General features: G+C 35.8%; 1 protein-coding gene across 1 annotated transcript; it reads left to right on the forward strand.

Annotated features, from left to right (window-relative positions):
- The first annotated feature begins 70 nt into the window (after positions 1 to 70).
- On the forward strand, positions 71 to 24699 carry LOC128985340 (V-type proton ATPase catalytic subunit A). The gene is made up of 12 exons (XM_054404756.1): positions 71 to 160; positions 8018 to 8118; positions 10621 to 10733; positions 11219 to 11446; positions 15728 to 16017; positions 16835 to 16976; positions 17462 to 17591; positions 18319 to 18445; positions 20174 to 20422; positions 21764 to 21970; positions 22346 to 22535; positions 23668 to 24699. Exons 2-12 carry the CDS (start codon positions 8043 to 8045, stop codon positions 23758 to 23760), a joined length of 1845 nt encoding a protein of 614 aa, XP_054260731.1. The 5' UTR covers positions 71 to 160; positions 8018 to 8042; the 3' UTR covers positions 23761 to 24699.
- Positions 24700 to 27140: the final 2441 nt, after the last annotated feature.

Raw genomic sequence — 27140 nt, forward strand, 5'->3', positions numbered from 1 at the left:
AGGTTGTATTGTATCAACATTTTTTTAGTGGGCAATAAAAATGTTTTTATTAAGTGTACATAGTTTGGTGTTTGTATTTGTCACGCGTAGTGTCAAGTGTCAGCTGACAAGTCTCGTGATATCAGCTGGGTGTTGGGTGAGGTAGCTACATTGTCTGCATGTAAGTATTTTGGAGTTTTTACTTAATTTTGGGTTTGCAAATCTTACGTAAATTGCTGTATAATGATTATATTTTGTAAGCGTTAAAATAAAATCAAATGCCCAACCACATGCTATGAAAATTTACACCCAAAATGCACAACTTATTAACTCGCTCCAGGGAACTTGTAGACTAGGACAAGAACAGTTTTCGTTTTCTGCGAATGCTGTTCCTTCAATTTTATACAGATTATTCTAATAAACCAGAGATTCCATTACATTTTATTGGTTGCACGTAATTAAAGTGATGATTTGCATTATTTAATAGGGCAAACTGTGATAGTCAAGTCCTATTCAGTAACCTAGGAACTAGGCTGTGTGTTGGTTATTAGTTCCCTTTTTATTAGTAACTAGCTGTCCCGACAGACGTCGTCCTGTCTTAATGTGGTTTTATGTCAAATGCTTGTTCATTTTCAAGATCCTGGTTGAAGTTCGTTCGCTACGCTCACTCACCTTTAGGTTGGAGCTCGTTCGCTGCCCTCACTTGCCTTCAGGTTAGCTTGTTCGCTACGCTAACTCGCCTCCAGGTTGAAGTTTGTTCGCTACGCTCACTCACCTTTTGGTTGCAAATTAGCTGTTGTCATGAATTAAGAAAAAGATAACGCTGCACCCTGTTGGTAAACCTATTACCTTTTTAATGCTATTGAACATCACAGAATATAATTGCTGAGCTGAACCAGCTGTTAAGATTTTTTAATTCCATTTAAATATGAGTACTCATAAGGTTAACATGGGAAACTCCAGAGCCACGGGGGCGGAGCCCTTTTGACGGATCTGCACCAAACTTCACACAAACCATCCTTGAATAGGCTAATGCTTAATAATGCCTGAAAGTTTCATTACAATCTGTCGAGCGGTTTCGAAGTCCATAAAGGACAAACAAACATACATACAAACAAACATACATTGGATTTGATATATATGTAGATTCAAGGGCTAACACTTAGCTTCACATTAAACTCACTTACTTACTAACCTTTATATTTTTTTCAACTATTATCGGATTTTGTAAGCTATGCTGTCTATGAATTCAGTCGCCTAGCGTTACTTAGACGATAGTCAATTAATTCTTTTAGTCTAACCGGTAGCCTAATTATTGTTACCCTATCCTGATGCTGTCTTAACAGCGTAGGCCTATTCTATTCATAAGACCTGGACTAGTGTCCTTCTGTGCTCTATTTTCAATTATTTGATTGTAGGCCTAAGTTTAATGTTGTATATTTTTAGACATATCTTGAGACATATTTATCAGTGGCGAAAATTAACGGTATAAGTTTATTTGGATTCAAGAGGTAAAAAACTATAAGTTAAAGTTAGACATCAAAATTAAAAATTCATTTGGAGGCACCTATCTATATATTTAAGCTATAAAGTCCAATGTAGCCTATGTTTGTTTGTTTGTTTGTTTGTCCTTTATGGACTCCGAAACCGCTCGACAGATTGTAATGAAACTTACAGGCATTATTAAGCATTACTCAAGGTTGGTTTGTATGAAGTTTCAAGATGCAGATCCGTCAAAAGGGCTCCGCCGCAGTGGCTCTGGAGTTTCTCATGTTAACCTTATGAGTAGGCCTACTCATATTTAAATGGAATTAAAGAATCTTAACAGCTCGAGCTGGTTCACTAAACAATTTGATTCTGTGATGTTCGATAGCAAAGTTGATAGGTATACCAACAGAGTGCAGTACTATTATTTTTTTAAATTTTAATTTATGACAACAGCTAATTTGCAACCATAAGGTGAGTGAGCGTAGCGAACGAACATCAACTGGAGGCGAGTTAGCGCAGCGAACGAGCTAAACCTGAAGGCAAGTGAGTGCAGCGAACGAGCTCCAAACTAAATGTGAGTAAGCGTAGCGAACGAACTTCAACCAGGTCGTGATTGAGCCATGCGAACGAGCTCTCTTGAAAATGAACGAGCATTTGACATAAAACCACATTAGGACAGGACGACGTCTGTTGGGCCAGCTAGTAGGCTACTAAATAATTACCGGCAATGAAACATTAGTTATTAGCCTATATGACTTGGTAAGTAATAGAGGAAAGAGCACAGCTTGATGTTGGTTAACATTTTCCTGAATTGATGTTTGAAACTTACCTATAATTAATTAAAGAAGCATGGTTGTACTATCATCCAGGTCATAACTTAGCCTAGCTGGAAGATGCTTCAATCGAGACCTTCTTTTTCGGTAGGACAGGTTTACTAAAAAGGTCGCCGATTCGATCCTGATAAAGGTTAGTAGCTTTTTGACACCTCGAAACTGGACCCAGTTGTCCCTAGTCATTGGGCTTTAAATAAATAATCCTGGCTGATGAAACATCTAGGTATAATCTAAGTCAGTAACAAAGCTACACAGATCATCTCACAACATCTTCACACATAGGCTATTTGGGTTTAAATATGTATCTAGATGGCGTTCCCATCTCATAATTATAACAATTGTTGCATGCTTTCTGTCTTTATATACCTAAATTTTTCCAAACGTCTTTTACGTTGTAACATAACAAAAATAAACATTTCTCAAAATATTTCAGGACTCCAACATCCCTAACTTTAGTTAGGGTAGCTATTTGTAATCAATTACCATTTTCTGTGTTTAAGTTAGTGAAAGGAAAGCAGACAAAAAATACCCCCGCTGCAGCAAACCTGCCGACTAAGCGAATTTCTATTTTGTCTGAATTGATTTTCAATTCTAGGTAAATCTATTTAAATAACATTAGGTCTAACGAGTACCTAGGTTTGCTGCTACAAGGAGTTTAATAAAGTGTATTTTGTAGTAAAATATTAATAGCTTAGTACAAAATAAATATATTTGCCAAGTTTAAATTATTATTTTTTTAAGCTCTACAAAATGGTTTGGAAAGAAATTGTGAAATTTTGTTTTTTTAGGGTCATAAATGGGAAAAACCTATTTTTACCTCCTAAAACCCTTATAAACCCCCATTCCCATAGTCCAATCATGCTGGTTCGCGAACTCGTTTGAATAAATGTAGGTTTACACGTTTGTACCAAATTTTGGAGTTATCGCGCTAACCGACACATAGATATAAATACATTTTTTGATAGTTCTGTTCACTTTTTAGGGCTTCTTTTTCAATTAATGAGCAAAATAATAAAAACCAGAGTACCCTGAAATTCATTTTTTATTTAAACTGATACGTATTTAGGCACTAAGGCACGAACTTCAACCAGGTCGTGATTGAGCCATGCGAACGAGCTCTCTTGAAAATGAACGAGCATGCACATCATTCCCCTTTTACAAATCAAGCATAAGCAGGGTTGCCACCAGCCATGAAAACCTTGAAAAGCTTGAATTATGCATGAATTCTTGTGACCATGAAAAAAGGCATGGATTATGCATGGATTTCTCCAATGGACCATGAATTTTCAAAATCAACAATTATTCAACCAATACCATTAAAATTTCCAAATAAAAAATATTTCATATTTACAGTTCATAGAAACGAACACTATTAAAATAATGTTACGAGATGATTATTTAACATGTTCCACGATCAGGAAACAATTGCTTGGTTCATTCCAAGTCATCCAAAGATGCTGATGTCAGCTGAGACTTCTCGAGGACTGAATATGGTTCGAAAAATCATTAGTAGGCCTAACCCCGTGTATGAAAAAGGGGTACAGGGACTTAAATCACAAAAACAGAAGTTTTAGACCATGCACGGAATTGAAACGGGGGTGCACAATAAAACCGAATTACAGACTCTGATACCTGTTTTTTTTTAGCTTTTTGGATAAAACCATCATATCTTAGTACGTTGTGGAATAAGATAGGCCTGAATCAGAATGCACAGTTTTATGACAATTATGTAGGGGGATAAAACAGGACTTTTTTTGGCTGAGTGAGTGGGATTTTTGTTTTATTCCGGTGAAAAGACTGAATTAGACCTAGACTAATATATTTTACAATTCTTCTCCAATATCTCAGCTTGACCAGTTTTGTTTTCAACTTTGTTTTGAATGTTAATAAATCACTCTAAAAAAGTTGTATATTAAGCAAGTATGAAAGGTTATTCTAAAGTAACACACAAAGAAACTGCCTCTTTAACGTCAGTTTATGAAATCAGCAAAACTTATCGACCATGAATTTTTTTAAACTACCAATGAAAACCATGAATTCTGCATGAATTTTATCATCCCACTATGGTGGCAACCCTGATAAGGTACTTATTGATTACAAAGTTTACCAACATCAACCATGATTAAATGTAAATCATGATTTGTTTTAAATCATAATTTGTTTACATACTTTTTTATAGCTCATACTGTGATCATGGCCTTAGTGCCGAAATAGGTATCAGTTTAAATAAAAAATGAATTTCAGGGTACTCTGGTTTAAATTATTTTGCTCATTAATATAAATATATGAATTTGAACGGATGGTGTTTTTGTCCTCTAGGGACCTCAAAACAAAAAAGTAAATTGGTCCAGGACCCAGGTCTTACCATGAGTACTACGGAATAGCTTATTCCCTATATGGGAAATTCGCTAAAAAGATAGTAAGTGGTGATCGATTTCGATTGGACACTCCAATCAGACCCAATAGGCGAATGACAAGAATCTTGAATGACGTCCCTACTTATATCCTATTGGCTACTGGAAGCACCGGTCAGTTCATTTTTATAAGTAGGCCCTACAACGGGAGTTGAAATTTACTTGTTCATTAATCAGCTTATTTATATTTTTACATTTTCCCTTATTAATATACAATTCTTCCCAATCATTCATTACATATCCTTTCTTACAATTCTTCAAAATACATAGATTATCCTCCATTTTTCCTATTGAGTGTCCATTTTGTAACAGGTGTTTTGCGACATTTGATCTTTCCGGTTTGTTGTTCCTCCATGCAGATATGTGGTTTTTGAAGCGGTTGATGAAGTTCACAGTCTGTCCAATGTATAAGTTATCACAATCGTTACAATTATTGATTTTATAGATGCCCGAAGCGTAGAATTTGTTACAATCTTCTATTTTTGAATGCAGTATATTACTCATGGTGTTCTGAGTCCTGTAAGCTATTGAAACTCTGTATTTCTTGAATCTGTTAGCAGTCCTTTGTGTTGTAGTCCCGTGTAGCTAAATGTGACATATCTGGTGTTTTCCTCTTTTATATCTTCTAATGTTGTTCTGCTGTGTAGTTTAATCTGGCTATTGAATTTTTTCCTCGTCTTTCTTGCGATGTCCTCTATTGTCTTGGTTCGAAATCCATTAACTTGTGCGATCTTCTTAATGGGGTCCAGTTCTTTCTTCCTATTGGCTTGGCTAAGTGGGATCTTATATGCTAGGTACAGCGTGGATCTAAATGCTGCGGTCTTGTGGATTACACTTTACATTCTTTGCCAGCCTAAATCTGGGGGCATTTAGGCAGTCTTTATTTTTCTTGTGTTACAGTATACGCCTACTCGTGTAGGCCTATATCAACAATATTCATCCATAACAAGAGATAAATAATGATTTAAGAATTTAAAATGTGGATTTAAAGTTTTTAAATTTGACTGATTCGTAGTTTGTTTTGTCAAATATAACATGTAGTAATATTTAACATTAACAAGATCACAATTAAAAACAATTATTGAAAAAGATAAATTACTATAACAATATATAATTATATTAAAAAATGGATAGATTGTGGGGAACAAGCTGCAGTCAGTCATCCTAACACAGCCTTAACACCCATAATAGGCTACAACCGAAACAGTAGTATCTACTAGGCTAATTAATAAGTATATTTGTCAAGAGAAAAAAACTGAAAAATCTCACTAGAGGGTGCCATAACAGAACTGAATCACTGTAAGAACAAAATAGGGCATAACTTAGTAAGAAAAAAAATTAATTGTAACTGAAACTTTGAACCACTAAACATCTTGAAAACCCACGTAGTCTTACACTGCCCACAATTATATTCAGCGGTGCAGTTTGACTTCCTAAGGGTGAAAACATAGTGGAGTGGAGAGGCTAGATTGTAGCGGAGAGCGAAGCTAAGAGTTTTTTTTACCCCTGATGGTAGCAGAGCTGCACATGCACATAGTGGAGCGGCGACGGTAGCGAGTCAAGAGGCTGAAGTACAGTACTTTTGAATGTACTTTAAAACTGATTCATCTATCATGAGGATCAAATTTACTAATTTTGTAAATGAATGAATGAATGGTGAAAATGGAAAACACAGCAAAGCGGTCATCATTGAACAACTGCCTACTGTACATATTTAAAATAATAACAATTGTAAGATATATTTTTTAGAAGCTTCTAATCGTTGTATAAAATAGTAAAAAAAACTCTTTAAAGGATCAATTGTATATTAAATATGTCACTTTATGAGAAAACTGTACCTTTTGACAAGAATAATTACACAATATCATTTCATGAATTGTAATAAAATTATTCCTTGTCCCAAACAGGGATTCACGAACTGACGATATAAAACCACATTTTATAGTCGGTTTGACTACTGAGGCTCGACCCTCGACCAAACCCTCGAGGTAAAGAAATCGGGATAGAATTTCGGAGTGGAGATGCTAGAGTGTTGGCACGGGTACCCACTACGCTCCCCGTTCCACTATGTTTTGACGTACATGTATGATCTTAAACCCGCTTAGCTACGCATTCCGCTACACTCTAGCCTCGCCGCCCCATTATGTTTTCACCCTAAAAAACCAAAACATGTGGTTGGTAGCTCCCCCACAGGAAGGATTTTTAAGACATGGTTTATGCAATTAGTTTAATATTATTTCTGTATGGGCAAAGTTTTTCCCATCTAACAAATGACCATCTTAATTTAATTAAAAAATGAAAATTATCAAAAACTTACATTTCCTAGCTCACGTCAGCTGCGGGAAGGTATTTGAAATTGATTCTCAGGCTCACTAGAGTTCACACCAACTGATCTTCAGGAGTAAAGTGAAGCATAGAGATTGTCTGCAGTAGACCTAGCTAAAACTGGCTCCACTATTAAGCCAGTTACCGCTGCTATAACAGAACAATGAAAATGTTAACTTATTTGTCACCAACTGCACAGTAGTTGTAATTAGAGTGAGGGAAAAAATTAAATGTTTAGCTTTGGGGCAGCTCCCCTGTAAATACGCTTTTGCCTATGATAACAGTAAAAACCCATTTATCTTAGGAATTAAATGTTCTGTAAATCAAATTTATTTTGTTAAAATATTTAAATGACCTGTTTTTTACCTGTACTACCTATTTTATTAAAATTGATATGAAGACTTGAAGTATTTTCCCTATCACATAAATTTTTTAAGACGAGTTCTTACAAATGCCCATCTATATTCATATTTGTGAATCCATATTCTGAGAATTAGTTCTTCCCTAAATTTATAACTAGGCCAAGGCCTACTCTGTTTTATTACATTAACCGATTTTCATTACATTAACCATATGCACATGGGACCATAGGAAAAATCCATTTATCCATTTCTATTCATAAAAAAATGTTTTGACAGGAATAGGAACACTAGAAGCATTGATTATACAAGCTAAAACTGATCTGACCATTGTAGTAGTGCCGTCTTTTTCTGGTGATATGTGATGAATACAATGGTTGGCTGTGTGCCTGTTGTACCAGTGCCAGTGGCCACTACAAACTGGTCTGATCCACATCATCAATTGATGAAATCAACCTCCAAACCCGAGCAATGTCACTTTCTTTTGCTAATAACAAAAACAAATAAATCTTTTGAGGCTTATCAACTTGTTAAAACACGTGTACGGATTAGTCCTTTTGTTATATAAGAGCTATATGATGGTAAACAATATCAAGGGATTTTCACTTTTCTGTTTTAGATTCAAGTAAAAGACAGAAATCAAAATGTCAAACTTGAAAAGAATCAAAGATGAAGAGAAAGAGTCCAAATTTGGATACGTCTATGCTGTATCTGGACCTGGTAAGTTTACAATATTTTTATTGTAATTGTTAGTGAATGTAAATAACTTTTGGTACTTCGGTATTATCCGGAGGCCACTTATTTTAGATAGATTTATTTTACCGGGGACCAAAAATAACTACATAATTGGAAAGAGCATACTTTAATAGACTTACTGTCCAAATTTGACATGATTACGATTAGCGGCCTTTGAGTTCTGCCTTCCAGAAGGCAGCGATGTCGCCGAGGATTGAGTTGAATGCGTCGCCGTCGCCGCCGTTAGCTGCCACAGTCATGTACTCCGCCAAGTAGGTATACAGCGCTCTGCGGGGGTTATGTTAGGTTAGGTTATCATAAATATGATTGTAGGACTTTCTTCGTTTCATTATGAATCAAACGATACCAGATAAGTCATACTCTTGACTGCCAAATACCCCAGATACAGGTGGTGACAGGTAATGCGTGTGCTCCGGTCAACGACCTGACCTTGGCCTACTTACTTTGAGGAATTTGGTGTGCGAAAGTATGACTCATCTGGTATCATTCGATTTATAATGAAACAAGGAAAGTTCTACAAACATTTTTTTGATAACCCAACCTAACATAACCGCCAAAGCGCGCTGTATAAGGGTGGCCTCTGGATAATACCAAAGTACTTAACTTTCTTTTACTAACTTGAATATGTAGGCATATTTACTAAATTTTGTGGTTTAGCCTATTTTTGTTATCAGTGTTCTACGACTTCAAAAACCATTCACGTAAGTATTTTGTTTGGGCCTACTTTAATGTTATTTACTAGTGTCTAATGTTGTAGTATATTAGAGTAATGAACAGGATGCAGGATCAAAAGATCAAAAGCATCCAGTCCCTTTCCCACTACTGTTGCTTTTGTTATTTTGTGCAAAAATCCCATCAATTATGAAATAACAATCAGCTGTTTGGATTATTTCAGCAAACTGCCACTGGTATGTTTACGTTAAGTTTTTTAGAATCAGAAAATTTTAACCTATCATGGTTTTTAAGACAATTTTAAAAACCCAGTGAGATTAATTAATTTTGTGACATAAATAAAAATTGAATTGTTTGCATTAAAGTTACAGTGATTTGTAATTGCAAATGAAATAAAATTATTATGCACCATCTAGGATGTATGGGCGACGGAGAAATTAAGAAAATGTGCTGTACTTGAGTTTTGTTCACCCGGAGTCTGTGTCACCTGGAAAAATATACATCAGTTTTATATAGGACAGAGAAATATCTTATATACAGTTTATATTTCTTAGCAATCGTCATCAATAGCCTACAGTCAAGCGTCGATTCATTAATAGTATTTAGTTGGTTCTCTTTTCACATTGTTGCGTGAAATAACAATGTTAGTGAGTCGTTGGCTCAGTCGGTAGCGTCGCGGACTTCGGGCCCAAGGCAGCAATGTCGTGGGTTCGGATCCTGGTCACTGCCACTAAAATTTATCAGTACTGTTCACCTTTGTACTGTACCGGCTCACTCCTTGCTTTGCTGTAAACGTTCCATGCACGGGCGGTTAGTCTATGTGGACGGGCAAATGCAAGGTTAAAAGAGGCCGCCAACCTCTTTAAAAAAAAAGATTATTTTAAAATTTGTCTGAGATTGTGGGAAATTTTTAGGATTTTGTTGTGATTGCCATAGTTGCTAATAGTAATAGATGCAGTTGAAATCGCTTTTCCTAAGTATCGATCTTCGGTTTGGACCTAACCTAACCTACCACTAATGCTCTGCCATCGTTGGACTTTCACCAATCGGCCCATCCCCTGTTAGTACGAATTACCTGTAGGCCTACTAACATTTCAACATCGGTTATCTTTAAATTTGTTTCAACTGGTGCCGAGAATCACCTTAAGTTACCAACTCACCACTATTTACAATTTTTTTTTATGTCCCACCTTTACATCCTAGGACGCTAGGTTCTAGCCCGGAACTGTTTTACACATTACTTCAGGCTAGTCCTAGTATTAGTCGCAGCATTATCACATGGATTAAAGGCATTGGTGATTGGTGGAGTTTGAATCCTGGACCTTGGGCTTCGAAGCCTCGAGCTCTGCCACTATGCCAGCTCGCACTCCACTATTTATAACTTAGTGAGCATGGTATTAAACTTTTGTTACACTTACTAAATTTATTTCTCCTACCATAAAGGATTTGCGTTTTCAGGAAATGTAAAATATTTAAATATCCCAATGGTTACCGGTACTACGTGTGTCGAAAAGGTTTTTTTTAAAATATATACTCTGTCTCTATGTTCTGAATTCATGTTAATACTGTGAAAATATAAACACATTATAGTGAAATATTTTCTGGGCAAAACCATCACTGAATTGCACTTATTTTACGTCATCTGATATTGATTGATATATGGCCCTAAAAAGGTTTACCCTCAGTAGGCCTATGTAAGGCAAATATTAATGAGTTACAATTGTAGTAATAAAGTGAAGACTGTTTAAGACAACCTGATTGTTATACCCTTTAACCGTGTGTTGGTTTCTGCAGTGGTGACGGCAGAGAAAATGTCAGGCTCTGCTATGTACGAGTTGGTGCGAGTCGGATACTTCGAGCTGGTCGGGGAGATCATCCGTCTGGAAGGAGACATGGCCACCATTCAGGTACTGAACAAATCTATAGTATAAGTATAAACTATTGGAAGAGTTTAGGTAAAACTAATTGAATAGCAGGGTGGATGTAATGCTCGCATAACAATCATAAGTGGTTTGATCTTGAGAAAGTCAGCAATCTTTGATAATTGGTAGCTGGACCCAGCTGGCCTTGATTATTAGGCTAAAATAATCCTGGCTAAAGAATTGGCTAAAGTTACTCACTAACAAATCTTTTGTGTTGATGTTGTATAAATCTAATGTCATAAAATCTGTAACTAACCAATTCAGTAACAAGCAATCCATTTGAATCAAGTACCAACAAGGCCTGTTGGCGGCACAGTCTGACGGTTATGACTATGTGTTGTGGGCAACTGAGGAACCCTATCCTTCTATCTAGCAAGGCAAAGGGTGTTGTTTTTAGAATAAAACCGAGGCATTAGGACAGATAAGAAATTCAATCTGCGAGTGCTGTAATTACTTTGACTTTTGTCTAGGTGTACGAGGAAACATCAGGAGTGACGGTAGGTGACCCGGTGCTGCGTACAGGCAAACCCCTCTCAGTAGAGCTTGGCCCGGGCATCATGGGTAGTATCTTTGATGGTATCCAACGGCCGCTGAAGGACATCAACGAGCTGTCACAGAGCATCTACATCCCCAAGGGTGTCAATGTGCCTGCACTCTCACGCACTGCTTCGTGGGAGTTTGCTCCTCTCAACATTAAGGTAAGTCGAGACCAAAAAACTATCATACAATATTGATTACTGTGGTTCTGTTTTGTTAAAGCTACAACACAAATGATTTTCAGAAATGTTTAAAAATTTTCCTTGAACTAAGCACAACTCAAGTGTTAAAAAATCTTAATGTTCCTGATTTGTCTTCAAACTAATCTCAGAAGTCCTATTTTAGGACAAAATATCAGTTTTTTTGTGTGTATATCTATTCATCAGTCCCTGGAGTCTAGTTTTCTCTATTAACCCTTTTAGTGCTACAGCGTCGCTGACAGTGACATGATGAAAAGTGCTAGAGGATTTTGACCAAATAAGCAAGCTTTTAGAAAAAAACTCTTATCTCCCTTATTTATTTATATTTTTTAACAGTTTTTTTTTTGTTTTTTACAAAAATGAATGCACTAAACAATATTGCTTCATCTGTTACATTTTAGGTTCACCAAAAAAATTTATTTTACAAAATAATAAAATCTCATTTTACGAAAAAAAAAAAAAAAAAGTTTGATATGAAATAAGTTCTGTTGGATTTTTTTTTAAATGGTTATATGTTTTATCACTGTAAAAAGAATACTTTTGTGATCATTTTGATAAAAAAATTATGCATTTACACATCATACAATGTTTTTTAGAACATAAAACAAATGTCATGACATTTTACGGAAAACCCGAAGCACCATCAAAATGTTTTATAACTACCCCATTTGTCAATATAGTTGAATAATGTGACTTTATTTATCACATAGGCTAACTAAATGTGGTAAAGGATTTTAGTAATTTTGTTAGTGATATAGGTGTATTGCCATGAAAAGATCTATGATGAAATGATAAATTTGATTTACCGACATTTTATTTTCTAAGTTTTACATGAAATAAAACTAGTTAGATAATGTACCAATATTTTTATTTTGCTCTTATTACAAAAAGCATTATTTCATGAATATTTTGGTGAAAAAATTGTCACCCTATGTGTCTAAACTTTTTTTTATAAATAAAACACACAAAGTGGTAATTGGCGCATATTTACATAATTACATATTGGTACAAATACAGATATAATTCATTGCTAAGGGGGGTATTGTGATTGACAACTTAGCAAAGACAGGCTAATAAACTAAAAAAAACAACTAAATATTAGAAGAAAAAATCTTACCATTTTGAGTAGGCCAGGTCATTTCAGTTTCCATGGTAACGGACGGTCAAATTATCCATGTCTAAAAGTTGTCTTATCCTATGCAACTAAAAATGTATTTACATATTTACAAGTCTTCACTTAGTTCATTAGTCTTTTCAACACCTATGGTGCTGGATGCACTCAGGATGTAGTCCTTTGTCACAGCGCACACACACAAATGCTGATCGGTGTTTGCTATTCTCAGTGCTGCATACCTTGCAGATCCGCAATTTTCTTCCTGGTAACTTTTTCACTCCAAAAAGGTTAGCAGGTCCACCTTGAGGTTGTGGTTGAGCAGGTAGGGTTTGTTGTTTGGTAAGGATCCATTCCTTACCAAGGTCGTGTACCAATGACTGCATGAATTTGATACGGGTCATAGGCTTTACGTTGTTCTGTTTGACATTTTCCTTGTATAATATATATGCGTTCAAAATCATGCGCGAGAATAGACTAAAAACTACTTTCTTCCAAACTTTAACAGTCCTACGCTCATCCATATATGCATACACCATCATATCAGAGATATCTATTCCCCCCATATATTTATTGTATTCCAAAATGACATCTGGCTTGTTGACAACTTCTTCCCCTACCTGCCTCCTAACTCTACGCCTGACTTCACTGGTTGTTGCCTGAGATGCAGTGGTAATCAACAATACCTGTTTTTTTTGAGTTTTTTTATCTCTAAACCCACACAAAAGAAGAAACCCTTTTTTGAAAAATCTCGTAACACCGACACCAAATTTTGATTTTACTGCGTCAGGTAGGCCCTTACGATTGGATCGAATGGTTGCGGTGTAGTATGTTCCAAGCTCATACAATCGAGATGCAAGGGGGATGGAAGCAAAAAAGTTATCTGTAAAGACATGAAACCCTTTATTTAGGTAATTACCTAAGGTGAGAAGTTTTTTTACTACAACAAATCCTTGGCCGAATTCCTTTTGCTCCTGTTTTTCTTCAGATGGGACACGTGCACCTTTATATACAAAAAAACCCAACACATAATTTGTTACGGAGTCACACAACATCCACACCTTCACTCCCCATCTGTGATGTTGTTTTTTAGGTAAGTACTGTTGTAATACTGTATGTGACTTAGTTCCGATGAGAGACTCGTCAACCGAAAGCTGCTCATGTGGAGTATAATAGTGGCGAAATAAGACGTTTGCGTGGTCTACAAGAGGCTGGAACTTTGCACATGGATCAGGTCTTCTTCGGGCAATGACATCATTGTTCACCAGATGGAAAAACCGTAACAACAGTTGAAACCTATCTCTTGTAAACATTTGTGGAAACCACGGTGTAGCCATTCCGGGGATAGTGGACCAGTAGGAGTATATTGTTGGCTTTCTAATTATGCCCATATTGAAAATGCAAGCAATAAAACCTTTGATCTCTGGAACGCAAGTCGGTAACCACTTCTTGGTTCTAGAGTTATCACTGAACTCAGAACGCTCCAAACATTGTGATGCATATCTATTTGTTTCTCTAACTATGCTGTTTAGAAGCAAAGTTGTGAAAAACAAATTGAAATATGAAACTGGGGGGGAATCTGGTGGTGGCATATGCTTTGGTCCTGGAAGTTCATGGTATGTTACTGGACGAAGTGGGAAATCAACATCAGGTCCAATTTCTTCCCAAATGTCTCCATCCGGTGCATTACCTGGAATTGGGTTTTCATGTGCAATAGGGTCTAGCTGTATGGGCGGGTTCACTATTTGGTTAGGTTCATCTAGGCCTACCATGGCAATAGGGTCTGGCTGTATGGGCGGGTTCACAATTAGGTTAGGTTCATCTAGGCCTACCATGGCAATAGGGTCTGGCTGTATGGGCGGGTTCACAATTAGGTTAGGTTCATCTAGGCCTACCATGGCAATAGGGTCTGGATATGCGGTCGGGTTCAATATTTCGTCAGGTTCATCGACCATCTCCTCCTCAAAAGTGGATTGGACATTCCTAATCGGACTTATAGGAGGAGAATGGTGAGGATTTCGTCTACGTTTGGAAATGATTTGCTCTAACCTGGATGGTTTTCTCTTTTTGGGCGTCGACGACACAAATTCTTGTGTAGGCCCACTGTCGATCGATTCGTCTGCACTGTCGTCCTCAGAAGATGGTATGTAATCCATGTCTTCGTCAGTATCGTCAGCTTCACTTGGCGAATCCGATTCATCATCTGTCGTAGGTACGTCGTCATCCTCCTCTTCAAAATCGGAAATATTCTGTGTCAATTGGTCACTAAAAGACTGGTCAATTGTTAGTGTCCCAGTGTCATTTGAAGAGATATCACTGATCAAGGCACGAAGCCTTTCCTCGTCCCCGGCAAAGTTATCACGATCCATTGTTTCGAAAAAGTTCACCAATGATCCACATTACAACAACTCGTTTTATAAATAGGCCTAACTCGCAAAACTACACAATATCTATACGAATCTAAAAAAAGAGCACAAACTAACTAGAAAACAAAACTTTATACACAAAAAAGTAAATAACTTTGTTTCAAAACAAACAGCGCAAAACGATATGTTATCCGTCGTCTGTCAAAGCGTCACTGCGCACAAAGAAACAAAGAATTGAAATGTAAACAGCTGACCGCTAGCGACAGTAAAAGAGCGAAATGAACCGGCGATCGATAATTTGAAGCTTTTGGAACATACTGACGCATTAACCAGCCAATGCATCCATGGCAACAATGCGTACTATACGAAATACGAATAGTCGCTGTGAGCGACGCTCGCACTTTAGTGTAAAAATACATCGTCGCTGGCAGCGACGCTGTAGCACTAAAAGGGTTAACCAAGCTAAACTCAACCCCTTTTCAAAAAGTCTCTATTAGGTATTCTTAAATTATTCTTAGGAGTGTTATTCTTATCCTGCATCATAAGAAAACATTGCAGCTGTCTGACCTGTTTAGAATAGTATAATGCACTTTCAATTTTAATGCCACCAACATCAATTTTTTACACAAATAGTTAATCTTTGTTTTGCAACAATTTTTTCTTACATCCAACGATCTTATTCCACCATAAAATTATAGTCTCTATGTTAAGATGGATAAACTCATATGTGGAGTTGTTCAGTTTTTTATAATTTTTAAATTTCAGGTTGGAAGTCACATCACCGGAGGAGATATTTACGGTATCGTCCATGAGAACACTCTGGTTAAACACAAGATGCTGTTGCCTCCGCGTGCCAAGGGTACAGTGACGTACATCGCGCCCCCGGGCAACTACAAGGTGGACGACGTCATGCTGGAGACAGAGTTTGACGGGGAGAAGTCCAAGTTTACCATGTTGCAAGTGTGGCCTGTGCGTCAACCCCGACCAGTCACTGAGAAGCTGCCAGCTAATCATCCCCTGCTGACAGGACAACGAGTCCTCGACTCGCTGTTCCCGTTAGTAAACCATGTCAATCATAGATTATTTTTTATCCAGAAATTTAAAACCGATTACTGCGGGAAGAAATTTTTGCATCACATGTGCAAACTTTGAAGTCTTGAGGGTGCGTCTAAACATAAAATAGGCAAAGGGGAAGAGAATAAGAACTTTAATTTCTCATCAGATATGTAGGCCTATGCTTAAAACAACATAAACTACTAAAACAGGTGAGGTGGTACAGACAGAATGGAAGTAACCAAATTTGAAATTCAAGATTGTGTTCTTGATTCTATCTGATTGAATCTGTTTGATTAATTAAATGGCTTTGCTTGTTCATTTTCATAACTTAGATTTCAATGTTAAAAACAATTCTATCGTTTCCTGAATGAGAATATTGTTATTTGCTTGAACAAGTTAAGATTTTTGTGCTGTAAACACTGACTGGGTGATATTATAGATGTGTATTACGTGGCTAGGCACTAGTATAGAATTGACGATACCCAATGTATATTTTTGATTTGATTGTTTTTCTAACTTGAGCAGTTATTTTTAAGAATGTTTTCCTACATGGGTGAGGATGAAAAAAACTGTTGTAATGAAACAGAGTATTTCTTAAATTGGCCCAAAACTTGCTGTCCTAAGTGCTGGTAAAACATACCATCAATGTCTGACGACAAAATCATTAACAATATGGTAGACCGTACCGACAAGGGTTCTCTCTACTGCATAGAGCCTTTTGCTAGGCTTACTAAAGAGCTTTAATAGACCAACTATTACTTGTATAGACCAACTATTACTTGTATAGACCAACTAATATATACATGTTTGGTGCAGATGCGTGCAAGGAGGTACTACTGCCATCCCCGGTGCTTTTGGTTGTGGCAAAACTGTCATTTCGCAGGCTCTGTCTAAGTATTCCAACTCTGATGTCATCGTCTACGTCGGGTGTGGAGAGCGAGGAAATGAAATGTCTGAGGTGAGCAATCATTATTCATTAAAGTTGAGGTGCATTCTAGTTGATTAAAAATTTTGCAAAATGATATAAACATCTGACATACTTGTGGGTTAAAAAAATGTAATATAACAGTTACTTATTGCTCTAATTTTTTAAACTCTTTACTAAGAGGTTGGCAGTTTTCTCTAACCTTTTTGCCCTTCCACATGGGCCTTGGGAGTGAACGTGGAAAGCATTCTCATAGGCCTAGCAATGAGCTGGTACAGTATAAGAGTGAACTGTACTGATAAGACAAAGGCCACTCAAAACCATAAGAAAATATTACAACAAAGTGGTGGACAAAGGTACCAGGACTCTAAACCACCACATCATTGCCATTGATTTGTGATTGTAGCCTGTCGAGCTATCAACTGAGCCATCACTAAGCTATGCAAAACAAAATTGTTCATTTTAGTAAAGATTTGAATAAACAAGGTTGAAATCAATAACACAGAACACATTCGTAGGTATTGCAAGACTTCCCCGAACTGTCAGTGGAGATTGACGGTGTTACGGAGAGTATCATGAAGAGAACTGCATTGGTCGCTAACACTTCCAACATGCCTGTAGCTGCCCGAGAAGCTTCCATTTACACAGGTGTGGAAAACTTAAAATACTCTCATGATTGTGTTTCAATATATCCATAGCTTTTTTACTGACTATAAGGTATAAATAGCTTCAGACCTACAAGAAAACAAAATCTATCAGTCTAAAACATCAATCTTACTAGTTAAGTATCAAGTAACAAACATTCTGACTTGTGTTATTTTTTGTATGATTTTGGAGTCACTTGTTTTGGCTATGTTTACAGTAGTAAAACATGTCTCACATTGCTTACACCAAAACCTCTCATCATTTGCAATGTCAAATAAAAAAATTACCATACAATTAAAGCAATATTTACATGCAAAGAATTTAATTAAATAAGAACGCCTTCAAAAAGGAAATGCAACAACAACACGCTCGTGTACTGCGGGTATTGCATTGCCTTCTGCAGGTGTTTTTAGTAAATGGCAAATGGATACTGACTCCTTCATGAATCAAATCGTTTTTGACCACCACTGAATCAAATCGCAATTTGATGCATTGAATTGAATCAAATCGTAATTTCGATGCATCACACACCCCTACTCACCAGATATGTATACAGTACCTTACTGTATATTAGTACTGTTTCAGTGTCAGGCTTAGAATGTTGGACTATTGACACTACTACAATCTTATTTTTGATCTTTATAATTTATCCTAGTTAAATCTCCACTTGTCAACAATTTTAAAAGAAGGAAAGGAAGACAGGTTTAAATCTCTTTTTCCTTGTTGTTAGGAATCACTCTTTCTGAGTACTTCCGTGACATGGGCTACAATGTGTCCATGATGGCTGATTCCACATCTCGTTGGGCAGAGGCCTTGAGAGAAATCTCAGGTCGTTTGGCTGAAATGCCTGCCGACAGGTGAGTATCTAAATACAGTCTAACTAATGTAACATAGGCTATTTTACAATCCCAATTAAAAAAAAGTTTTGTTGAACAGTCACAATGGCTCTTTTCCTCAGGAACCCATATTCTGCACTCTGCCACTAGACCAGATAGCCCCCCCCCCTCAATTAATTTGGTGGGATCATTACTTATTTAGTAAATTGTTGATATGTGAAGGTGTGTCTATTGGCCGACAGTTTATTTACTTGAAAATAGTTTCAAGGCAATTTTTGCAATGTGCAAACTACTTAGATGCAATGGCTTTGTCCCTGACTGACAAAATGAAAATGATATAAAATCTTATAAAAAGAAATCAAAATCACCTTATGTATTGTCCTAGTATAATGAAAAAAATCACAAAAACTAAAAGAACTGTTGACAGACATAAGGATCAACTGTTTGGCACGGAAGTAAAGGCTCACATTAGTATAATTACAAACTATTTCAAGTATAATTTTGACATCTCAATCTCTTAATATTGATTAATAAATAATAAAGGGGTTAAGTTCATAAAAAGTGTTTTAAAAACGTTGCTCTAATAACTATAATTGTAATTTACTATATTTTACAAAGTTAATCTTCAATATACAGGGCTATTCAAAATATGGAAACAGTATCAGGACTTTGTATCTTGAAAAGTATAAATCGGAAATAAATATGTTTTACACCATTAGAAAGAGAAAACTTCCAAGTTTTATTTACACTGATTATAGATGCTCAATTTGTCCCCCCTGTGCTGCACGTAAAACAAGTGATAGCCGAATTAGTCCCACACACGAGACAGTATCTCTTGTGTCTCTAATTACTTGAAATTCTTAAGCCAATGAGTTATGCTGTTTCTAGTCGGTGGTTTAATACTGTACCGAATTCAATGAGAAAAGCCTGCTGCACTGTAATAGGAGACTCAGTTTTTGCAAACTCTTGTCACACAGAAAATCTTACGTTCCATGTTAGCTATCTTACTATCAACTTCTGGTAAAACAAAACGGCTACCCATTGTTGCGATAACCGTTTCGGCTGTTACCAAAACTATGGTCAAAAAATAAAAAAAAACTTTGAATTTCCTCTTTTTAATGGTGTTAAGTTAATGTCTGTCTGATTATACTTTTTGGGGTACAAAGTCATGAGGTTGGGCCCATATTTTTGTATAGCCATGTATATTTAAATATACAGTACTAAATTTTGGCAGCACATTATAAAATAAAATAATAATTATTTTAGTTATTCCAATAGGTTGATGAATAGTATACGGAAGCGTTGTATTTTGGATAATGAAATATACATCTCATCTACATGAACCAGCTGTTGCCAATTTTTTTCAAAATGAACATGATCGAAATAGTCACTCAAATAGTGTGCTTCAGTCTAAAATTCTATCCTCTCCCTTAATTTTAGTTACTGAGATAGTTAATGAGACCAAAAAGAGACAAAAAAAAGACATGATGAGATAAAATATGCCAGCCAAACTAATAGGGCTATTTGTTGTAAGCATACAAAATATCGTTCTATCCAAATATGTGCTGTACCAAGTAATAATAATAATAATAAATCAGTTTGACTCGGTTAATTTATTTGAAAGAAATCAGTAATTTACATCAGCACACCTTGTTGGTGTCTGAATTCAACATGACCATTTTGATGGAATTAGCGACAACTTTAACCCGAGGATGTAATGTCGCTAGTACTAACCATGCCATTGTACAGTGGCTACCCTGCTTACTTGGGTGCTCGACTGGCCTCCTTCTACGAGAGAGCTGGCAGAGTCAAGTGTCTGGGTAACCCGGACCGTGAAGGTTCCGTCAGTATCGTAGGAGCCGTGTCTCCGCCTGGTGGTGACTTCTCAGACCCTGTCACCTCCGCCACTCTGGGTATTGTCCAGGTCTTCTGGGGTCTCGACAAGAAACTGGCTCAGAGAAAACACTTTCCCTCCATTAACTGGCTCATTTCTTACAGGTATATAAGTTATATCAGTTTTATATTGTTAGAATATCTTAGTCCCAGCCAACTATCAGACCAAGCAATCAGAGTAGCCCATGCCACAATTAATACTGTTGTGTAACATGATCATACTAAACACTGACTTGTTTCAGCTTGTTACATTAAATAAAAACATTCCTTATAGCCGCTTTAAGATTTTATGTTGGATCGGTTAAATGTAAAATCTGTTTCATCTATAGTTATGATAAATTTGTACTTAGTTGCAATGCAAATCAATTAACATTGCATTTAAAAAAGAACCGTAGTAATTTAAATCTCCTTTTGTTTGATCCATAACAAAAATATTTAACCATTTTTGATTAAGTGTACAATGAAATTTAACAAACTTCCAGTCTCTGATTGAATAAAAATGTTCAGGTAGGTATTGGGAAAACCTTGATAAGCAATTATGCTTGGTTTGGATATCAGTGATTGTTTGCTCACCTCTCTAGATAGCACAGTACAATTTACAGTTTCCAACCATTCACGATGCCTGATAGCAAGCAATACTTTTTACAGTTGTGCGTATTATTCATTTTTTCCTGTTTTATATGCATGGGCATAAATTATTTTGTGCAATTGGCCTACATGTGGAGTAAACTACTGCCTGATTAGGACCAGAGGTTTTTTTTATTCTTTTCAATTAGATTTAATACAACTCCAGTCAGTTTTCCGTAAGTCTATGATTTTATAAATATTAAGTTTATCCTGTGTGTTAAAATTATTAAGTGTATTGTTTAACAATTTTTGTAGTCCACTCCAACTGTAAAACGTCAAAAACTATTATGTAAAGAATATCTGAAATTTAAAGTCATTGCCAAAACATAAGAAATAATAATTAACAACTGTTGATCTGAACAGTTCATGTGGTAATTTGTACCTGGATGTGTTATGATGATCGTGTAATCAGCAGCAAGTTTATGTGAAGTTTAGCCAAGGGTTTCGTCAAAGATTATACAATAAAACGTAACGACACAAGACTAGGTACAAAAAAAAAATGACATAGATAGCACAATCGCCCTGTTTTTACAAATAGTCTGTCGCGTCACTGCACAGTTTAGAGTCAGAATGGTAGTCAACACAGTCAACATTAGTAATGGTAGCCTACGTCTGCAACTAACTACAACTAAAAGTTCCTGAATGTCAGTTTGATACTTTCTAAGAAATCCTAGATGTTTGGTAAACCTGGACCTCTTGTCTTGGTTTTGCTGAACGAAAAAGAGCCTCAAACAACTTACAGTTATTTAGGGACAATTTACAGTTATTTAGATTGTATATTTTGATTTGTTTCACAAATTTGTAATGGAACTTTTTCAGTAAATACATGAGGGCCCTGGATGACTTTTATGACAAGAGCTTTCCCGAATTTGTGCCCCTGCGAACAAAAGTAAAGGAAATCTTGCAGGAGGAAGAAGACCTTTCAGAAATTGTACAACTTGTGGGTAAAGCCTCTTTGGCCGAGTCTGACAAAATAACTTTGGAAGTAGCACGTCTCCTCAAGGAAGATTTCCTCCAACAAAACAGGTAATTTCAACATTTCAGTAATCTTACGAGTATTAAATCTACATTCTACACATGTGTTGAAAACCAATTTAATTTTTGAACTGTCGTACATTTTTTAAAACAATTTTGTACACTTACGTACTAATGATTATTAAACATCTGTGGAAACTTAGAACAGAAAATGGTTTTCTAAAAGAAAATGACATTCACTATATATATACCAGCCAACAACTTAAACAAATAGGCTGTTAGTTAACATGTTCTAACTCTTTCAGTCAAGTTCAAACGACACCAAAATAGTTATCTGACAAAAGTAATAGCTAGAAAATTTGGGTTTGATCGATCTTACAGTGTTTGTTTCTCGGTGCGACCAGCTGAAAGTTTTCCATTTTTCAGCTACTCGCCCTACGATCGGTTCTGCCCCTTCTACAAGACAGTCGGCATGCTTCGCAACATGATCGCCTTCTTCGACATGTCGAGACATGCAGTCGAGTCAACAGCTCAAAGTGAAAACAAGATCACTTGGGCTGTGATCAAGGACAGCATGGGCAGCATCCTGTACCAATTGTCATCCATGAAGTTCAAGGTTAGTCTCTCGTTCTGGTCCGGTTATCAAACATATTTTTTAATCCTACTTATTTAACTCCAATTTATTCTGAAGTGAGTTGATCATTTACTTTAAAACCAGCGCTACACTTGCAAAGCCATGAATTGTTTGATTAAGAAGTCATTTGGATTTTTAAGTATATGTAGTTTATTTGTATGCTTAAGAATGGTTACACATTCAAATAAACTATACTTATAAACCCAACTGTCTTATAGAAGTCATGACTTCAACATACCAACTGGCTGGGTAGCTGAGTCTTAATAGTGCTTGCCTGAAAATCAGAGGTTGCTGGATCCATTTTGACAAAAGTCAGTTTTTGATGATTTGCTCATATTTGGATTAAACAAATAAAATACGCACCTAGGTGACGTTCCCATCTCAATTTGATAATAATATAGATATTGTTGATATTTGATTCAATAGAATAGACTTCCTTATGTTAAAAAGCAATTGCAAAGCTTTGGAAAGACTAGATAATGTAAATCAATGGTTTTTCTTAACCTATTAAAAAATTGGACACCAAGACAAAACAAAATTTTAAAATAAAATCGTATGATATTTTTTATTGCAACTTTAAGCTGTGTATGATAAGGTTCAACAAAATCTTGTTGATAAATTATATATTAATATTTGCAAAAAATGAAGCAATCAATTTTGTGCAAACATACTTAGTTTTCATGCAAGTGAATCTTGTGTTCTTCTTAAAGATACTTTTGTCCAAGAAAATTATTTTGTACATAATTTGACTTAAATATAGTAGTTAAAAAGTCAAGTGGCAAACTGGCTATAAATGTTCTTAACATCCTCAGAAAAAAGACTGTAAACTAGATAACATTAATTTATATTTTTTTTACTTCAAAAACAGTAAACAGTAGTACAGCAAATTTCATTGTTACGCAATTTTATGGTTATACCTTAGAAAAAAAAAAATTATTAATACACACCTTATTTCTAATTGCCCCATAATGGAGAAATTGTCGAAAATATATCTGTATCTAGTGTTTCTAGTAGTATTGTATTTGTATGTTAAAGTACTTAGTAAAATGTGATTGTGGATTAGCTTTAAAATGAGGTTTGAATGATCAATGACTGTATATTGGCAAATGTATAGGACCCAGTGAAGGACGGAGAGGCCAAGATTAAGGCAGACTTTGAACAGCTGTATGAGGACATCCAGCAAGCCTTCAGGAACCTAGAGGACTAAGTCCAACCACCTCCAACAAGGAGTAGAGGCCGGTGAGGGAGTAGAGGCCCACAAGATATAGCATTCCACTGTCGTCATCTGATCAAGCTGTCCGACCGATATTATTGTTTAAAAGGTTTATTTTAGTTTTACGCATTTAAAATAATATACTCTGTATAAATTTTACAAGCTTTTTCTCCTTTTACAGTATTATTTGAGGTTTCTCAAAGCGTAATAAAGTTTGTAGTTTGGGCTGTTAGTATATGCTTCTTATTTTTAATTTACATTTTGTCTCGTTTTATTTGCTTTTATCGTTTTATGTACATTTTTCTTCTCGGGTTGCTTTGTATTAACGCACATAATGTATGTTTCACTGACGGTACATTCCCCTCTCTGTATGTGTGCGTCCCTTTCCTACTCGATTCAAGCAATAAGGTTCTATCCGATCGGTCTGGGTTATTGTAGCTTGCCTAGGTACTTATGATATTTTGTTGAAGCTGTATCGGTTTTATTGTTGTTGCGCCATATATTGTAAGATAATATCGATGTTTTTACTCGTATATTGTGGTTTCGGTAACGACAAATGTATATGTTTTAAATTCTGTACAGCTTTTAAAGTGTTCAAAATACAATAATTAGAAATCATTAGATGACTTTAATATATTTATGTGTAAAAACTGTCGTAGCATGCGTGTTTGTGTAAACCCGGGGATTGTTTGAGGTTTTGCGATCCGGGATTGTTGGGGGTCGACTCAAACACTAAAAGATTATATTTATTTTCAAAAACTATTTTAAAATTGTTAAGTTTGTTTATAATTACATGATTATATTATGATGTATAAAACATTCCTCACTAGAAATGTTTATCAAGCTGTTATCTTATGTTAGTTCTACTACAGTGTTTATGTAGTTAAGAAACCCATGTAAATGAACATTAGGAAATAAAAAAGTAGCAGAAAAGTGTCTAGTTTATTGCCAATATACCACAACAAACACTTATCATTACAATACTCTTTAATTTCTTGACATCCATCTACATCTTCTGAGTACTGAGTAAGCCTCATTTACCCTACTTTTTGGTAACATGCACATTCAGCCCCTTGGCAGTAACTTTTTCCATACAAACAAACACCTAACATTGCCAAAAGGTAAAATTAATCATTTGATGAGCTTTTGACAACAAAGCATCAATGTTAACATGGTTTTTTAGTATTATTTAAAACAAAATGTTTAAAGTAAACTAACCATATTCTAATGGATAGGGAGGTTCTGAAAGGTAATTATAAGGTCCAAGCTTTGCCTTACAAGAGTAGCCTTTAATGAAGCTACCTTTAGCCCAGCCTTCTCTGATGAATCACTTCTAATGAGGTCATAAGAGCAAGAGACATGTTTAAATTGGATTATGATGTTGAAATATGAACTATTAGTAAAGAATGTAAATAGTTGTTTAGTTAAATTAAATATATCAGCTAATAAAAAAAAGATCATGTAAAATAAATAGATTAAATAGTTATTTTCTTAACTAGTGGGTGAAGTGGCACTTTGCTGCTCACAAGAATGTTTATGGACAAGCCATAGGCGAGTGTGGAAAGTTTCTCGAGTGCAGCAAAGGCAATTTGCACTTGTGTTACGGTACACATTATATTTTTCGTACAGTTATTAGTTATTGTAAAGCATAGAAATAATTAGTCTTTCAAAGACTAAACAACACGTTTTAGGTTACGTTAAATCGAGCGTTGAACAAAATGGGAAACACTGCAACAGCTGATCGTAGTAATAGTATCTTAAAGTTGCCAACCTATTTCCAAAAGTACACAGATTACGTGCATAATAAAAGCACGCTGTTTTGTATTGTTTGGTTGGAATACTGGTGTGCGGAAAAAAAAGGGTGCGGCAAAAGTAAGTAAATGCAGTAGTTAGCAACTTTCTGTACTATAATCAGTGCAAGGAAGTCCGCTTTGTAAGGTGACTGTAGGGAATAGTTATTTGTGTAACTAGTGGTGAAAGTGGCATTTTGCTGCACACGAGAGCAATGTTTACGCATGAGCCGCAGGCGAGTGCGGAATGATCTCGAGTGCAGCAAAGGCCTTTTTCACTCGTGTTACATATTATATTTTTCCTACAGTCACTATAAAGCATATGAATAATTAGTCTTTCAAACACTATACAACACGTTTTTAGGTTCAGCTGGCAACACAAATGGTGCCCTAGAGAAAGTAGTACCCGCGGTCCGTATCACTCCGCTATTTTTCCTCGGCAAGAAATGTACTCCGTGTTTTGAGAATATAGTTCCGTATGTTTTTGTAATTAGAAGTGGATTCCGCACATAAAAAAAATGCTTTAATTAAAGGTATTTTCTTGTTTATTAAGATCGTAGGAATGTTTTAAAAACGTTTAAAAGAAAAGTCCAGAAAGTTCAGAAATACCAAAACTATAAACACGAAATGACAGGTTAAATCGTAGTTATAATAGTATCAGCTGCTCATAGTATTATTATCTTTAAGTGTTGCCAACCTATTTCCAAGCGTACACGGATTACGTGCATAATAGAACCACGCTGTTTTGTGTTGTTTCGTTGGAATCCTGATGTGCGGCAAAGTATAAACCATACGACAAAGTATAAACCGTACGGCAAAGTATAAATATGCAGCAATTAACAGCTTTCTGTACTATAAACAGTACAAGGAAGCCAACTTTGTCGGGTGACTGTAGGAAAATAGAATTTAAATAGAAAAAAATGTTTTTAAATATCTACAACCACCCATTATTTTTTTGAAAATATATTTATATCTCTGCATTGTGTTAATTTGTGAAAAAATAGCGAGATGTTTTCTGAAACACTCAATATACAGGCAAATTGTCACTTAAAACACTCATAAGTTCTGAAAAGTTGGACCTTTTAAGAGTAAGATCTAATACAGTTATACTCATATGGCCCAAAGGCCTTAATCTCCGTATTAGTTCTTTTGACAGCCAATTTCCAATTTTGTTCATGAATGAGTTTTATTCATATGTTGGATGGGCGCACAACCCCACTGATTCAAAATTCAAGTTCTTACAATGGATTGTTTATTTACATACTACTAATTAATCAAATCAAATCAAATCGTTTATTAAGCCAGAATTAACAAAATATTGTACCAATTGTATTGGCTACGTAGGATTATGTACCTTATGGACTCCGAAACCGCTCAACAGATTGTAATGAAAATTTCAGGCATTATTAAGCATTATTCAAGGATGGTTTGTGTGAAGTTTGGTGCAGATCCGTCAAAAGGGCTCCACCCCAGAGGGTTTTAAGGGGTCCAATGTCAGACTTTTGGAACCGCAATGTTTATACAAATAATATAATTTAAAAGCAGATGTTTACTTTTACCTACTGTAGGTTTGAATAATCACAA

Source organism: Macrosteles quadrilineatus, unplaced genomic scaffold (assembly GCF_028750875.1).
Source record: "Macrosteles quadrilineatus isolate MER2022 unplaced genomic scaffold, UCM_ALF_1.0 Scaffold_2__2_contigs__length_208266976, whole genome shotgun sequence".
Classification (NCBI taxonomy): Eukaryota; Metazoa; Arthropoda; class Insecta; order Hemiptera; family Cicadellidae; genus Macrosteles; species Macrosteles quadrilineatus.

Coding starts and splice junctions, on each gene's coding strand:
- LOC128985340 (XM_054404756.1), top strand. CDS start 8,043: ATGTCAAACTTGAAAAGAATCAAAGATGAAGAGAAAGAGTCCAAATTT. Junction 8,119..10,620: donor CTATGCTGTATCTGGACCTG/GTAAGTTTACAA, acceptor TGGTTTCTGCAG/TGGTGACGGCAGAGAAAATG. Junction 16,018..16,834: donor GTCCTCGACTCGCTGTTCCC/GTTAGTAAACCA, acceptor TGTTTGGTGCAG/ATGCGTGCAAGGAGGTACTA.